The 17,807-nt window shown below is 37.2% G+C and overlaps 1 protein-coding gene across 11 annotated transcripts in view; it reads right to left on the reverse strand.

The window, feature by feature from the left end:
• TCF4 (transcription factor 4) overlaps positions 1 to 17,807 on the reverse strand; it is a 652,106-nt gene that overhangs the window by 81,614 nt on the left and 552,685 nt on the right. For all 11 annotated transcript variants that reach the window (XM_053701135.1, XM_053701132.1, XM_053701130.1 and 8 more), the window contains one exon: positions 1,282 to 1,387. In XM_053701135.1, coding sequence (XP_053557110.1) covers positions 1,282 to 1,387 — 106 coding nt within the window. The remainder of the gene's footprint in view (positions 1 to 1,281; positions 1,388 to 17,807) is intronic.

Here is a 17,807-nt window from a genome sequence, read left to right on the forward strand (position 1 = left end):
TGGATCTAAGCTAAGGAGCCAGCCAATTTTTGGCTTAGAACCCTGGACAGCACTTGTTGATTGGTGGGTGAATTTATCCACCAATCAGCAAGAACAACCCAGGTTGTTCACCAAAAATGAGACGACTTCTAAACTTACATTCTTGCTTTTCAAGTAAAGATACAAAGAAAATGAAGAAAATTTGATAATAGGAATAAATTAGAAAGTTGCTTAGAATTGCATGCTCTAGCTGAATCACAAAAGAAAAAAAAGGGTTCAGTGTCCCTTTAAGCATAATGAAACAACAATGCAATATATTTCCATTTTTTATTTTACCCCCTCTTCATATAATTTAGCTCTGGAAACTAATTCTCAGAACTTAAAAGGCACCCTGCTGAATTCTGAAGGCTAACCCTACATCACATCTGTTCGATTTGGCTTTATCAGATGACACCTGCACAACAATTCATTTTATACTAACTTTAAAACTGTGACTAGCCTTGTAATCTGCAGACTAAAGCCTAGATTGGCTCCTCCGAATAAGGCAAATTGTGGGTGGGGTCTGGCTATTGAAGAATAACGGCAGTAAAAAGGTTGTTTTAAAGGCTTTGCTGATATGTTATTCTACAGCAACACAACAGAAATGTCTTGTAATTGCAAGGTGTGTACTTTCCCTTTAATAGAGGGATACTAAACCCATTTTTCTTTTCTTTCAGATAGAGCATGCAAATGTAGCCACCGATCAGCAAGCGTTACCCAGGGTACTGAACCAAAAAAATGGGCCGCTCCTAAGCTTATATTCCTGCTTTTTCAAATACTGGGGAACGAAGAAATTTGTAAATTAGAAAGTTGCTTAAAATGACATGCTCTATCTGAATCATGAAAGAAAAAAATATTGGGTTTAGTGTCCCTTTAACTGTCACGAAGATGTCATGTAATCTTACATGCAAAACACAGACCACAATAATTCCTAGCATAAAATAAAATACATAAAATACAGAGCAGGTACCGATTTAAAAAAAAAAATCTGTATCGACAAATAAGATGTGGAGACGAAAAATCAGAACATCTGTTTAAGCACTGGATACAACAAAACTATTTTCATGGAACCTCAGATTTCTTAGAATTTTCATAAACAAACAAATATTTGAAGTAATAAGCTAAATAAATAGCATAATCAACAACAATAAAGCTATTGGAAACCACCTATATTTCACAAAGGTAAGGTGTAAACATAACATGAACAGGTATTTCTGTTAAAGAGCTTTAAAAAGAACCTTTTTATTTAACACATGATCTTACCTTGCATGAAGAAGGAACTAGGAAACGTGCTGGCGGCTGGCTTTGATGATGGATAACCTGGTGATTCTCTATTGTAATCGGCAGTGCTTGCTGATGGGGCATAGACCTGCAGACAAAACAAATTCTGTAAATCTGGTTCAGAAGTTTGCCATCCTTTACAATTAGAGGTATATTACATTGCATTAAATGTAGTCATTTTTAAATACAGACAGTTTTCATACAGATTTGTAAACCAACACAAATGCTTTACTGTATATTAAAGCAATATTATAGTTCACTTATCCCTCATGATCAAAACACAGATTAAGTGAAGTTTGTTTTTTATTTATAAAGTAGAGAAGTGCTGAGTTTGCTGGAACGTTTCTATCACTGGCAAACATAATTATGTTTAATATTAAAAAGACATTCAAATAAAAATGTAATTCTGCGTAAAATAATGAATTATGGATAATAAACAAAAAAATTGCAAAATCCTTGCATTCCCTTTTTTTCTTGCTTCATTTTCTTGTAATTTATGGAATACTGCAGTATTCACAACTCTGAGCCCTCAACATTCTGACTACTTGATCAGTACAATATCTCATTTAGATCTTTCTCAAAGTGCCCACAGACATAAGACTTTGCATATATACAGCTAAATGGGACCTTTATCTTAGCATGCTTGGCAGTATGGAACACACAAACACTACCCTAGATGTCACTTTGATCTATCGGCTTGCCAATTTTTAACCAAACCCATCTATAGTTTTTGGTCTGTAGCTGCACCCAAAGAAAATTTGAAAGGCAGATTTTTTTTCAGATGTAAATATATCAAAAACTATTGATGGAATCATTTCAAGATTTGCAGTGTCTGTCAGCCTGTACCAAATTTTAGCCAGAGTTACCACAAAGCCATATATTATACAGACTCTCTTTATCTTTTACATTAGCAGTGTTTTTATAAAGGCTACAAATACACAATGCAATATTGTTTTTATATTTTAATTTTAAAATGAAATGCATAGAACTTCACTATCAAGAGTACAAATAGTATACACATTTTTCAGGATAAAAAAAACTCCACTTGTGTTCATCTTCTTCAAAGACACATGAAAAGAGACATTAAAAACTGGATCTGTAGTAGACCACCAACACACTGTGCGTGCATCGGGGGAAAAACATTCTCTTTTTGTAAATGCTTCATACATGCGTGCCGTGAACTTAAAAAGCCTGCCAGAGATACTCATTTTCTTTTTAGTTTAAAGAAACACAAAGAGTTCTGTAGCAGTTGCTTTACAAAAATAGCACATTTATTTTTTTGTTTATACTGTACATAAACATTGCACACTACAACAAAGGCTCTGAAATCACACAGCTTAGTTTAAGTTTGTTCTTCTGTTTGAAAAAAAAAATGTTTTTTTTTTTAAAGCTCTGTTTATTTCTCCCTTCCTTCTTTCTCTCTCTTTAAAACACTCCATTCCAGATGGCCAGAAAAACTGAGGCGCTGTCATCTCAGTGATGGAAATGGATACCCTCCTGCCTCCATTTTGAAGCAGGCAGCAGATCACAGATTTGGCAGGGAGCCTACTCTGACATTCGCTTGTCACAGCAAAATGAAGGCAGAAAAAAATCCCACCAATAAAAAGACATCTGCAGATTTAACCACTTATGCGCCTTTGGGTATTGTTGTTGGCAGCTAGCTAAATTGCAGTACCGCTTGCTGGCACCTAAGGGTTAAATGAAGAAATCCAAATTTCACAGATCTTTACTATCCCACAGCTATCGAAAAATATATATATATATAAAATACACACAAAACAAATTCCCTCCATATTTTAGTAATGCCAAGTATATCTAGTAGATAGTGCTCAATATTGTTCATTATTGGGGAATCTTTATTTATAGTAATATAACAAGCAATATCAATACTCGTGTAGCATAATTAAAGTTCAATAACCACATTTACTCATTCATTTTTTAAATGAGGGGATATTGCAGCTGCAAATTTAGCATTTTTAAAAATGATTGTTAACATATCATAGTGCTGGTATAATGTATTTGAATTAATAAGTGGCATTTATATATATTTTTAACTCTTTGAGAAAACTGGGTAGTATTCCGAACATTCCAATTGGTTTCACCAGTATACACATTATTAAATAAAAAAACATTCACTACAGAGGATTTAGGAAAGCTATAACACTAGATTTTCAATTGGCAAGTCCCTTCAATCTAAAAATATATAATGTACCTGAGATTCTTAATATTGTAGAGTTTACGGTCTTTATATGTACTTGTACTATTTCTGTTTACCTTTTTTATTATGTACCGTTACTCATATTAACTAAATAAAGATATTGAAAACTTAAAAAAAAACAAAAAACATTCACTATTGAATAATTAGTTGTGTGAGCTTTTGTAAATGTATATTAGCACAAGAATTGGTGAGACAGAAGTGTTTGGAGTCGCTCTTAGTAAATTTATCATAAAGATCATTTGGGCTACTTTATTTTCTTGTGTCCAATGGCTAAAAAAAAATAAATATTTCCTAAAGATAACAGTATGGCTGCGCTTAGACTTTCTTGCTCCTTAATCTAAATCATGTTTTAAAGAAAACCTTTTTTTTTTTTTTTTTTACTGGCAAACCAAATTCTTTATGACTAATTGTCTGAAATATATCCTGATAACCATACAAATGTGGGGAAATGACGTTTTTGAATGAGATAATGAAAAGGTATTTATTATCATTGTGTATACAATAAAAAGTATATATAGATATTTATTTATTTGACAAATAAATTTAAGTCAGTCTCTCAGATGAAATAATTCCATTCTGACACTTAAAGGGACACTAAACCCAATTTTTTTCTTTAATGATTCAGATAGAGCATGCAATTTGAAGCAACTTTCTAATTTACTCTTCAATTTTTCTTCGTTCTCTTTATTTAAAAAGCAGGAATGTGAATCTTAGGAGCAGGCCCATTTTGGGTTCAGCACCCTGGATAGCGCTTGCTTATTGGTGGCTACATTTGGCTAACCAATAAGCAAGCACAACCCAAGTTCTGAACCAAAAATGGGCCGGCTCCTAAGCTTCATATTTTATCTTTTTAAAGAAAGATAGCAAGAGAACAAAGACAATTTGATAATAGGAGTAAATTAAAAAGTTGCATTGTATTTAAAGTGAAATTTATTAATAAATGTAATCAACAAAAATGGAAAACAATGTTTGATAAAAAAAATACAATGGTTTTACATTCCATCAGCATTCTGATATATATTATAAGATAAAAATGGGAACTAAAGATAACACTAATCCCATAGGGGGCGCTTCCTAAAACCCAAAAATAAAAACCAACTAGACCCAAATATTACATATAATACATATGACACATATGCGCGCTACAGCAGGAGCTAAAAATAAGTAAAACAAACACAATAAAAATCAGACAAAAAGTCCTTATAATCCAACATCCAATGGGAGGCAGCACTCTGTCAAAAGGATGGTCAGTCCCTGGTGATGACGAATCTGGGAAAAAGGAGACACAGAGGTGCCAGTATGGCCTAGTAACGTCTGCACAATGATAAAACAACGTGAAGTACAATTATACTCACAAAAATAGAGCACCCAAAGGTGAAAATGACGCAGACTGAATCAAACACTCAGATAGAAACCAGCGAGCAGCAACCAGAATTCTTATTCCTGTGAGTGACATAAGGCAACATCCATAGCCCAGTACAGTTTAGACATGCAGAATTCACAATTACTGGTCAGACTTACAAAAAACAGCGCACCTCCAGGTAGGAGGATCCTCCTCCCATTTACTTCCTGTGCAGCTCTTGCTGGTTCTCTTTTCATCATCTTTTGGACCTATTTTGTGTGGCTGGGGAACGGACGCTGTATACACCTGAGTACAGTCTGCTGGGCGACTGAGAAGTTCCAGCTCTCCTTGATTGCACCTGGAGGTGCGCTGTTTTTTGTAAGTCTGACCAGTAATTGTGAATTCTGCATGTCTAAACTGTACTGGGCTATGGATGTTGTCTTATGTCACTCACAGGAATAAGAATTCTGGTTGCTGCTCGCTGGTTTCTATCTGAGTGTTTCCCTTGTGGGCATACAGTGAGCTGGACCACTGCTAATTGATTCAGCCTGCGTCATTTGCACCTTTGGGTGCTCTATTTTTGTGAGTATAATTGTACTTCACATTGTTTTATCATTGTGCAGACGTTACTAGGCCATACTGGCGCCTCTGTGTCTCCTTTTTCCCTGATATATATTATAGCTTTGTGAACTTTTGTTTAGAGAACCCTGATAACTGATAAATTAGAATATCAATATTAATACTTTTCAAAGTGCCTTGAAAGATGCAATTACATTTGTATTATTCAGATAGAGCTTCCCGTTTTAAAAATGTTTACTTCTATTATCAAATTCACTTTGTTTTCTTGGTGTTCTATGTTAAGTAGCATACCCAGATAGGCTTGTGAGCACTATATGGCAGAATTGTTTGTAAAAGTGTTATACATTGTTGCAAACACCACTGCCCTCTAGTGCTCAACAATATATCATACTGTTAAAAACACTGCAGTCATATAGTGCTCGGGATGTGTGCATGATTCTTATGCTGTTTAACCAAGAACACAAATCCTGTCAATCACACAATAGACTACAGGTAGCCCTCAGTTTACGCCCGGGTTAGGTTCCAGGAGGAATGGTTGTAAATTGAAACCGTTGTAAATTGAAACCCAGTTTATAATGTAAGTCAATGGGAAGTGAGGGGGTTAGGTTCCAGGCCCCTCTCAAAATTGTCATAAGTAACACCTAATACATTATTTTTAAAGCTTTGAAATGAAGACTGTAAATGCTAAACAGCATTATAAACCTAATAATATAGATTGTATCATCATAAAACTAAGTTTAATGAACAAAAACATTTGCTAACAGCACCTATTTAAATAATCACACAACAGACTGCATCATCATCAAACTAAGTTTAATGAACAAAAACGTTTTTTCCTTGCATTTTTCTGCAATCAGTTCTCTGCATTGTTAGCATGTTAGATATTATTGCGTCTGCACCTATTCTATGCATTTCAATCTGCAGTGATCAATAAGCAGTTAGGCACCCTCACCTCAAGCAGCTGGACAGGAAGATAATAGGGAAGTGGCTGCTAAAACTTGTTGCTCGATAGCTAATGTCTGCTCTGTGTACACAGATCAATTTCAGGCTGTTAAGTAAGCTCCACCTACTGGCTATTTTAATTAGTGCACTTTTCCAAAGCTTTTCAATAGCAGTCACATAACTGAAAAAAAAGGTTGTTATTCTGAAACGGCGCAAATTGAACCGGCGTAAACGGAGAGCCACCTGTATTTATTTTACAAGCAAAACAGTCATGGTTTAAACTGTCTGACAATTCCCACAGTTATATTGGAGGAAAGGGACATGCCTCCAGAAAAATAAATAAAGTTATTAAAAAGATAAATAAATAAAATAACCTATTTTGGTAACAAAAACAACAAAAAATAAATACATTGTGTTTTCCTTTTAAAATAGAGAACAGTTGACTCATCTTGATCGTGATCATGAGGGAAAAATATATTGCCAAAAATCTAGAATGACTTAAATGCATGCTGTGGCTTTTATCTGTTAACTTATTACATCAATAGCAAAGGGATTTAAAGGTCTAGAGGCGGGTGCAATGATTACTGAACACTGTCATACAAATGATGTAAATTAACCTTTGTGGCTATGCTTGAGCATTTAGTCATTATAGCACATCAGAACGTGGGTTAGCAAGGGAGTTTGGGGAAACCAATGGAACAAAAACAGAAGAATGTCAAGATTAAACTAGAACAACTTAAACTTAAATATGTCAGGTCATGAATCTCAGAATCTTTCTTTTATGATTCAGACAGAGCATACAATGAAAATAAAACAACTTTTCAATTTACAATTATTGTCAAATCTAGAGGTTGATCAATCTAACGTTTGATAATCATCAGCATGTTAACGGCTACTGATGATCCCTTTTTAATGTTGATGTGATCATTCGTCTCATTGTTTATTAGTGGCCCTTTGTTCATGATCAGTTTGGTTAAAAATGTCCATATATACTTACATGTGCCAGTCCTGTTTGACTGGTTATCACAATCTAAATTCTTGATTATGACACATTTACAGAGCCATTTTTAACATACCAAATTCTACAGGTAAAAGGGCTTGATGAACTCCCAGACAATACTTTTTAAATTATTACAGAGTAACCCAAAAAATGTGCAAATATAACTCTGGTTTTGCGCATGAAAAAAAATAACAATTAACCAGCGCCATAATGGATAGTGTTTGGAAGCAATGTCACCAAACAGATACAAACGCTACCTACTCAGTCAACTAAATTAAAAATATAAATAAATACATGAAGCAAAATCTATAGCCCAACAAACACATATGCCAACTACGAGCTAGATTACGAGTGGCATGATAAATGTACAGTTACAAATACTGTAATAACAACATTGTCTGATACAAATTATTTAAAAAAATGCTTTCAAAAGTTATAAGGGCTCAAAGATATGAGGTCTCGGGTGAAAAAGAAAGGGCTGCAAAGGGTTTTAACATATAAATACATAAATATATATATATCTGTGTATGTACATATGTATTTATATGTAAATATATGTATTTACAGACATATATACACATAAACACATAGATATGCATGCATACATAGACATATATAAAAGTACATTGCAGCACTTTGTATTAAAGTAGCTCAAAACATGAAAAATCATATTTATGCAATAATACAGTGTTTAACTGTGAATTTACTGTAAATATTTCACATTCCAATTTTCTTCACATAGGGGAATATGTTGTAAGTATTTCTACATAGATATGCTTTTATATATATATATTTATTTAAGAATAAATAGAACATATTTTTGCTATGTGAAGAACATTGGAATGTGAAATATTAATATATTGTGTCAGATTTAGCCGATTTTAATAAACGTGATAAGGTTAGCACACAATTGTTTGCGATAGTCGAAGTTCAACTTTTTGCATGCTAACTTTTTACTTTTAACTCATAATACAAGCGCAACCAGACGTGCTCAAATCCCTTAAAAATACATAAACATATATCGCTATGGTTGTGAAGCACACGTCACCTTTTCCCATCACTGCTAAAAGGATCACCATACAGGGGATTCAGACTGTAATATTATTGCTCAAACCATGAAATTGCCGTACTGTTTATTGCTAATAGTGTGCATTTTGTTAAGGATTATAAAATAAGGAGATTAAATTATTAGAAAGGTAAAAAAATGAAACGCATACGGGTGCATTTTAAGTTCAAATAGAAGCCTTTTTGTAATATATATTTCCAATAGCAGTTTTGAGCGGCATATGCACATATGCTATAAGGCGCCATGCACCAGTATTCAAACACTACACCTTCTCAGAGAGAGTCAGCAGAAACAATACACTCCACCGCAAGCTTAAATACTGGTTAGTGGGCCCTCACAGCATATGTGCGTATGCCACAGAAAAACAGTCATTATCTCTTTAATGACGCAGGTAACAACTTCATGTTGTTTTTGGGAGGTAGTTATTTCCAGCTTCAAAATGTATTACTAGCAGAAGCCTTTTAGGATTGTGATCAAAGCATACTGGCAATAGTGACCGAAGTTCAGAAATTGTTCTCTACCACTCAGGAGCGTGCACATATCCTTCTGGAGTACTAGATGGCAGCTGTTTTACACAGTGTTAAACTGTTAAAAATATTGTTGCAAAACTGCTGCCATATTGAGTCCCAGACGTGAAATCTCCTTAACCTAACTAGGTATGCTCAACAACAAAGGATACTGAGACAACAAAGTAAATTTGATAACAGAATTAAATTAGAAAGCTGTAAATTGAATGCTCTATCTCAAATCGTAAACTAAACATTTTAATTCCCTTAAATTTCAATAGATTTGTTTGAGAAGCAAAAAAATGCATAAATGTTAATAAAGCAAATATTTCTCTATTGCTAGAGAACATAGCTGGTTAGATCCTTAAACCAATCCATTAGCGTTTGTAGTACAAAAACCTTTATTCAACTCTAGTGGTTTTTACTGTATCCATAAGAAGCATCACGGTTTAATCATCTAATTTGCAGATACAATTTATCTGGAACATTAGTTTTCTTACGCTCAGATTGGCTAAAAACAATGCAAATAAAATGTTTTGAATCAGGCTTTCCACATGACCTACATGAACTTATATCTAAGCATAAGCACATACCTGAGTCACTCTTTTGAAGCCAGAAAGCTACATTTGTAATTTTTTTAAGTGGATTATTTTGCCTATGCACAGTAGCTAACTAATTAAAAATGAATGATGAGAAATGCCTAATGCAGAGTGAATGTAGGTTTCTCATTTAACAATATCAATTTATAATGTCTGCCAATAGAGTTTCATAAAAACATAATTTATGCTTACCTGATAAATTTATTTCTCTTGTAGTGTGTTCAGTCCGTGGGTCATCCATTACTTATGGAATATATTCTCTCCCCAACAGGAAATTGCAAGAGGATCACCCAAGCAGAGCTGCTACATAGCTCCTCCCCTCACATGTCATATTCAGTCATTCGACCAAAACAAGACGAGAAAAGAGGAACCATAGGGTGCAGTGGTGACTGAAGTATTAAATAAAATTTAGATCTGCCTTAAAAAGACAGGGCGGGCCGTGGACTGAACACACTACAAGAGAAATAAATTTATCAGGTAAGCATAAATTATGTTTTCTCTTGTTAAGTGTGTTCAGTCCACGGGTCATCCATTACTTATGGGATACCAATACCAAAGCCAAGTACACAGATGATGGGAGGGACAAGGCAGGCACTTAAACGGAAGGAACCACTGCCTGTAGAACCTTTCTCCCAAAAACAGCCTCCGAAGAAGCAAAAGTGTCAAATTTGTAAAATTTTGAAAAAGTGTGAAGCGAAGACCAAGTCGCAGCCTTGCAAATCTGTTCAACAGAGGCCTCATTCTTAAAGGCCCAGGTGGAAGCCACAGCTATAGTGGAATGAGCTGTAATTCTTTCAGGGGGCTGCTGTCCAGCAGTCTCATAGGCTAAACGTATTATGCTACGAAGCCAAAAGGAGAGAGAGGTTGCCGAAGCTTTTTGACCTCTCCTCTGTCCAGAGTAAACAACAAACAGGGAAGAAGTTTGACGAAAATCTTTAGTTGCCTGTAAATAGAATTTCAGGGCACGGACTACATCCAGATTATGCAAAAGTCGTTCCTTCCTTGAAGAAGGATTAGGACATAATGACGGAACAACAATCTCCTGATTGATATTCCTGTTAGAGACTACCTTAGGTAAAAACCCAGGTTTAGTACGCAGAACTACCTTGTCTGAATGGAAAATCAGATAAGGAGAATCACAGTGTAAGGCAGACAATTCCGAGGAAATAGCCATCAAAAATAGAACTTTCCAAGATAAAAGTTTAATATCAACGGAATGAAGGGGTTCAAACGGAACTCCTTGAAGAACTTTAAGAACCAAGTTTAAGCTCCACGGAGGAGCAACAGTTTTAAACACAGGCTTAATCCTAGCTAAAGCTTGACAAAAGGCCTGGACGTCTGGAACTTCTGCCAGACGCTTGTGCAAAAGAATAGACAGAGCAGAAATCTGTCCCTTTAAAGAACTAGCTGATAAGCCTTTTTCCAAACCCTCTTGGAGAAAAGACAATATCCTTGGAATCCTAACCTTACTCCACGAGTAACTCTTGGATTCGCACCAATACAGGTATTTACGCCATATCTTATGGTAGATTTTTCTGGTAACAGGCTTTCGTGCCTGTATCAAAGTATCAATAACTGACTCGGAGAAACCACGCTTTGATAGGATCAAGCGTTCAATCTCCACGCAGTCAGTCTCAGAGAAATTAGATTTGGATGATTGAAAGGACCTTGTATTAGAAGGTCTTTCCTCAAAGGTAGAGTCCATGGAGGACAGGACGACATGACCACTAGGTCTACATACCAGGTCCTGCGTGGCCACGCAGGCGCTATCAGAATCACCGATGCTCTCTCCTGTTTGATCTTGGCAATCAGTCGAGGGAGCGAGGAAACAGTGGAAACACATAAGCCATGCTGAAGAACCAAGGAGCTGCTAGAGCATCTATCAGCTTCGCTCCCGGGTCCCTGGACCTCGAACCATAAAGAGGAAGTTTGGCATTCTGGCGAGACGCCATGAGATCCAGATCTGGTTTTCCCCAACGATGGACCAGTTGAGCAAAGACCTCCGGATGGAGTTCACACTCCCCCGGATGAAAAGTCTGACGACTTAGAAAGTCCGCCTCCCAGTTCTCCACTCCTGGGATGTGGATCGCTGACAAGTGGCAAGAGTGAGACTCTGCCCAGCGAATTATCTTTGAGACTTCCAACATCGCTAGGGAGCTCCTGGTTCCCCCTTGATGGTTGATATAAGCCACAGTCGTGATGTTGTCCGACTGAAATCTGATGAACCTCAGTGTTGCTAGCTGAGGCCAAGCTAGAAGAGCATTGAATATTGCCCTTAGCTCCAGAATATTTATTGGGAGGAGTTTCTCCTCCTGAGTCCAGGATCCCTGAGCCTTCAGGGAATTCCAGACTGCGCCCCAGCCTAGGAGGCTGGCATCTGTTGTCACAATCGTCCAATCTGGCCTGCGAAAAGTCATGCCCCTGGACAGATGGACCCGAGATAACCACCAGAGAAGAGAATCTCTGGTCTCTTGATCCAGATTTAGTAGAGGGGACAAATCTGAGAAATCCCCATTCCACTGACTTAGCATGCACAACTGCAGCGGTCTGAGATGCAGGCGCGCAAATGGCACTATGTCCATTGCCGCTACCATTAAGCCGATTACTTCCATGCACTGAGCCACTGACGGGTGTGGAATGGAATGAAGGACCCGGCAAGCATCTAAGAGTTTTGATAACCTGGCCTCCGTCAGGTAAATTTTCATTTTTACAGAATCTATCAGAGTCCCTAGGAAGGAGACTCTTGTGCGTGGTGATAGAGAACTCTTTTCCACGTTCACCTTCCACCCATGCGACCTTAGAAATGCCAGAACTATCTCTGTATGAGACTTGGCAATTTGCAAGCTTGTCGCCTGTATCAGGTTGTCGTCTAGATACGGAGCCACCGCTATGCCTCGCGGTCTTAGAACCGCCAGAAGAGAGCCCAGCACCTTTGTAAAGATTCTCGGGCCGTAGCCAACCCGAAGGGAAGAGCTACAAACTGGTAATGCCTGTCTAGGAAGGCAAATCTGAGGAACCGATGATGATCTTTGTGAATCGGTATGTGAAGGTAGGCATCCTTTAAATCCACCGTGGTCATGTACTGACCCTCTTGGATCATGGGTAGGATAGTCCGAATAGTTTCCATTTTGAATGATGGAACTCTTAGGAATTTGTTTAAAATCTTTAGGTCCAAAATTGGCCTGAAGGTACCCTCTTTCTTGGGAACCACGAACAGATTTGAATAAAATCCCTGTCCTTGTTCCGTCCGCGGAACTGGGTGGATCACTCCCATTACTAGGAGGTCTTGTACGCAACATAGGAATGCCTCTTTCTTTATTTGGTTTTCTGATAACCTTGAAAGATGAAATCTCCCTAGAGGAGGAGAAGTCTTGAAGTCCAGAAGATATCCCTGAGATATGATCTCCAACGCCCAGGGATCCTGGACATCTCTTGCCCACGCCTGGGCAAAGAGAGAAAGTCTGCCCCCCACTAGATCCGTTTCCGGATAGGGGGCCATCCCTTCATGCTTTCTTAGGGGCAGAAGCAGGTTTTCTGGCCTGCTTGCCCTTGTTCCAGGGCTGGTTAGTTTTCCAGGCCTGTCTGTAACGAGCAACGGTTCCTTCCTGTTTTGGAGCGGAGGAAGTTGACGTTGCTCCTGCCTTGAAGTTTCGAAAGGCACGAAAATTAGACTGTTTGGCCTTTGATTTGGCCTTGTCCTGAGGAAGGGTATGACCCTTACCTCCCGTAATGTCAGCGATAATTTCTTTGAAGCCGGGCCCGAATAAGGTTTGCCCCTTGAAAGGAATATTAAGTAATTTAGATTTAGAAGTCACATCAGCTGACCAGGATTTAAGCCATAACGCTCTGCGCGCCTGAATGGCAAAACCGGAATTCTTAGCCGTTAGTTTAGTTAGATGTACAATGGCATCCGAAACAAATGCATTAGCTAGCTTAAGTGCTTTAAGCTTATCCATAATTTCATCCAATGGAGCTGAGTGGATGGCCTCTTCTAGAGACTCAAACCAAAATGCCGCAGCAGTGACAGGTGCAATGCATGCAAGGGGCTGTAAGATAAAACCTTGTTGAACAAACATTTTCTTAAGGTAACCCTCCAATTTTTTATCCATTGGATCCGAAAAAGCACAACTATCTTCCACCGGGATAGTGGTACGCTTAGCTAAAGTAGAAACTGCTCCCTCCACCTTAGGGACCGTCTGCCATAAGTCCCGTGTAGTGGCGTCTATTGGAAACATTTTTCTAAATACAGGAGGTGGGGAAAAGGGCACACCAGGTCTATCCCACTCCTTGCTAATAATTTCTGTAAGCCTTTTAGGTATAGGAAAAACGTCGGTACACACCGGTACTGCATAGTATCTATCCAGCCTACATAATTTCTCTGGAATCGCAACTGTATTACAGTCATTCAGAGCCGCTAAAACCTCCCCTAGCAATACACGGAGGTTCTCAAGCTTAAATTTAAAATTAGAGATCTCTGAATCCGGTTTCCCTGGATCAGATCCGTCACCTACAGAATGAAGCTCTCCGTCCTCATGTTCTGCAAACTGTGACGCAGTATCGGACATGGCTCTCGAAACACCAGCGCGCTCTAATCTTACCCCAGAGCGATCGCGCTTGCCTCTTAATTCTGGCAATTTAGATAATACTTCTGTCAGGGTATTATTCATAATATTAGCCATGTCTTGCAATGTGATTTGTATGGCCATCCCTGATGCACTTGGCGCCACAATATCACGCGCCTCCTGAGCGGGAGGCGAAGGTACTGACACGTGAGGAGAGTTAGTCGGCATAACTTCCCCCTCGTTGTCTGGTGATAATTCCTTTATAGATAAAGACTGACCTTTATTATTTAAAGTGAAATCAATACATTTGGTAAAAACACTGTAAATAATTTTACAAGTAATAAAGAAAAACGCTACTGTGCCTTTAAGAAGCACAGAAAACTGTCACAGTTGAAATAACAATGAGTTATAGCAATCAAATTTTCACAGTAAATATATTAAGTTAGCAGAGCATTGCACTCATTTGCCAATGGATGATTAACCCCTTAAAACCCAAACCTTTTTTTATAAGCAAAAAAACTTTTTTTAATACAGTCAAAAAACCACTGTCACAGGTCTGCTGTGACTGATTACCTCCCTCAAAATGACTTTTGAAGTCCCTTAAGCTGTCTGGAGACGACCCGTGTCAAGCAGAATGAAGCAGGAAGACATTTATATAACTTGCTAATTTATCTGATTATAGTTTTAGTTTTATTTATAAAGAGCGCTAAAATAGGCCCCTCCTACTCAATATTACAATATTGGGAGTTTCAGTTAACTGTTTCTATGCAGCACATGTTTCTGTGGGGCTCCACAGTGGCCTTTAAACATAGTGAACAAACAGATTCATCTGTGTCAGACATGTTTAAACAGACTAGCAATAAGACTAGCAGACTTGGAAATATTGTCAGCCATGTGGAAAAATGTTATGCCCCAACAAGTTTTATCACCAATGTACCTCACAAAACGATTAAACATGCCAGCATAATCGTTTTAAACATCCCTTTTTTAAGGAGCATGTATCTCTATTGATAAGCCTGATACCAGTCTTCCTACTGCATTTAAGGCTTATAACATCACTTCAGTATTAATAGCATTTTCTCAGTCAATTCCATTCCTTAGAAAATTACTTTACTGTATATATTCAAACCAGCCTGCTAACAGTCGCTCTCACTGTATTAAAGGCTTTTACTTACATTACATCGGTATCAGCAGTATTTTCTTAGTCAATTCCATTCCTTAGAAAAATAATTTACTGCACATACCTCGTTTGCAGGGTTCCCCGCACGCCATTCCCTTTCTGAAAGTTACCCCACTCCTCAGAATATGCGAGAACAGCCAGTGGATCTTAGTTACTGCCGCTAAGATCATAGAAAACGCAGGCAGATTCTTCTTCCAAATACTGCCTGAGAATAAACAACACACTCCGGTGTCATTTTAAAATAACAAACTTTTGATTGAAGAATAAACTAAGTATAAAAACACCACAGACCTCTCACAACATCCTATCTATTAGGTTGCAAGAGAATGACTGAATATGACATGTGAGGGGAGGAGCTATGTAGCAGCTCTGCTTGGGTGATCCTCTTGCAATTTCCTGTTGGGGAGAGAATATATTCCATAAGTAATGGATGACCCGTGGACTGAACACACTTAACAAGAGAAATGTTATTTAGTTTTACAATTCGTGTTTTTAAATGTCCTGTCACATTATTGCAGTGATCACATTAAGTCACTTAACATTTTTAAAGCTAAAATGTGTGATCTGTGCTATTTTTGTACATCATTATATCAGTTTTTCATGTTTCCAAAGGGGTCTAACATACTCATGTTGTCTTGCACATAATGCTGATTTCTAAAGTTATATATTAGGGATAAACACATAGGTAGATTCAAGCAGTATACACAATAGTTAAAGGGACACTGAACCCAAATTTTTTCTTTTGTGATTCAGATAGAGCATGAAATTTTAAGCAACTTTCTAATTTACTCCTATTATCACATTTTCTTTATTCTCTTGGTATCTTTATTTGAAATGTAAGAATGTAAGTTTAGATGCCGGACCATTTTTGGTGAACAACCTGGGTTGTACTGACACCTTGTAAATAATGTGTTGCTTGATGAAAGGAATATCTAGTACAGTATTTTGAAACGGGTTACTTTTGCTTTTCTCTTTTATTTAATTCAGTGTCTTTATGATTTCGAGTGAGCATCTGCAAATCAGGCAACAGAATGATATAATTCAGAATTAATTTATCTGTTAACTATGACACTGCTGGCTTTTCATGCAATATCCCTTCAAATATTTCACACAGAGTTCAAAACTAAATCCCCTATACCAGTGATAGTGAACCTTGGCACTCCAGAGGTTTCAGAATTACATTTCCCATGATGCTCGACTGGACTTCAGAATGCCTAAGCATCATGGAAAATGTAGTTCTGAAACATCTGGAGCGTCAAGGTTCGCCATCACTGCCCTCTACCATGTTTAAGTAAAATAAAACCATATTGGAATATATTATTTTTTATTTTTTCTGTAAAATACTTGCTGGGGTGATTCTATTTTACCTAGTTATGGTCAAATTAATCTAACCCTTCAATATTTTAGACATTGATTGCTTAAATCAGACAACAATCTATTCTAAACTTGTTCCACACCAGGAAATCAAATCCCACCAGGTGTTTCAAGAGGTTTATCACAGAACTGTTCTTTAAATTGCAAAGCTTTTTAATTTGTGCAAAAAGAAATAACAGTATTAAAAACATTGTGTGCAATACTTTTGCAGTGCAGATATAGGCATGCATACTACTGTACAGACTTTAATATCCTTTTAAAGCACTACTATGATTTTAGAATAAAGAAAATTGTAACCATGGGAACACCTGGAAGATTTCCGACAGATGATAATTGTTTGTGCACATGAAGTTGGCAGGTTTGTTATCTTTGTCACTGAGTTACATTTGATTTGGTGTGTTAAGAAAACATGTTCCTGCCAAAAACCTGAGGAAGTTGGACTTGCTTAAATATGCTTGGAATTGATTACATTACACCTGACTGAACATCTCTCAAAACATGTAATCACTTGGTATCTGGTCCAGGTGAGGCGCATGTGTGAGTGGTTACAAAACTTTACAACAAATCGCTACTTAGAATTCATAAGAACCAATATGGTGCTTGTGAGGAGATGGGGGAATAACCAACAGGCCTCTTCTTAATCCAATTACTATATTGTTTTTCCAGCTGCAACATCTATAAAGTAAACTGAAATTCTTTTTTTCCATCTCTCATTTTAGCATTGTCATATGGTAAGGACAATGTAGAAACAATGTATACGACAAACTGATAAAATGCAAATAAAATGTACAATGAAGGAACATTAAGCTGTAAATAAATATTAGATATAATTATGTATTTAAAGCAATGATTAGCCTGAGGATAGTATGTATATATATACAGTATATGTGTGTGTGTATGTGTGTGTGAGTGTTACTTAAATACTGGTTCCTACAACGTACTTTAGTTTCTATAATGTAATAGGTGCCTCTATGTTAAACTTAGACTTCCCCTTATCTATGGCTTCTGTGAGGAGGACAATTAGGGACAGGTATAAAACAGCGTGTACAAAGAAGGGCAACAGGGTGTGCGAACAGCCATTGTTTGACCCTTTTAGTGAGTCATATATGTCTCTAATTGACTTTGGCAGTGCTCTGAAGA

Source organism: Bombina bombina, chromosome 2, assembly GCF_027579735.1.
Source record: "Bombina bombina isolate aBomBom1 chromosome 2, aBomBom1.pri, whole genome shotgun sequence".
Lineage (NCBI taxonomy): Eukaryota > Metazoa > Chordata > Amphibia > Anura > Bombinatoridae > Bombina > Bombina bombina.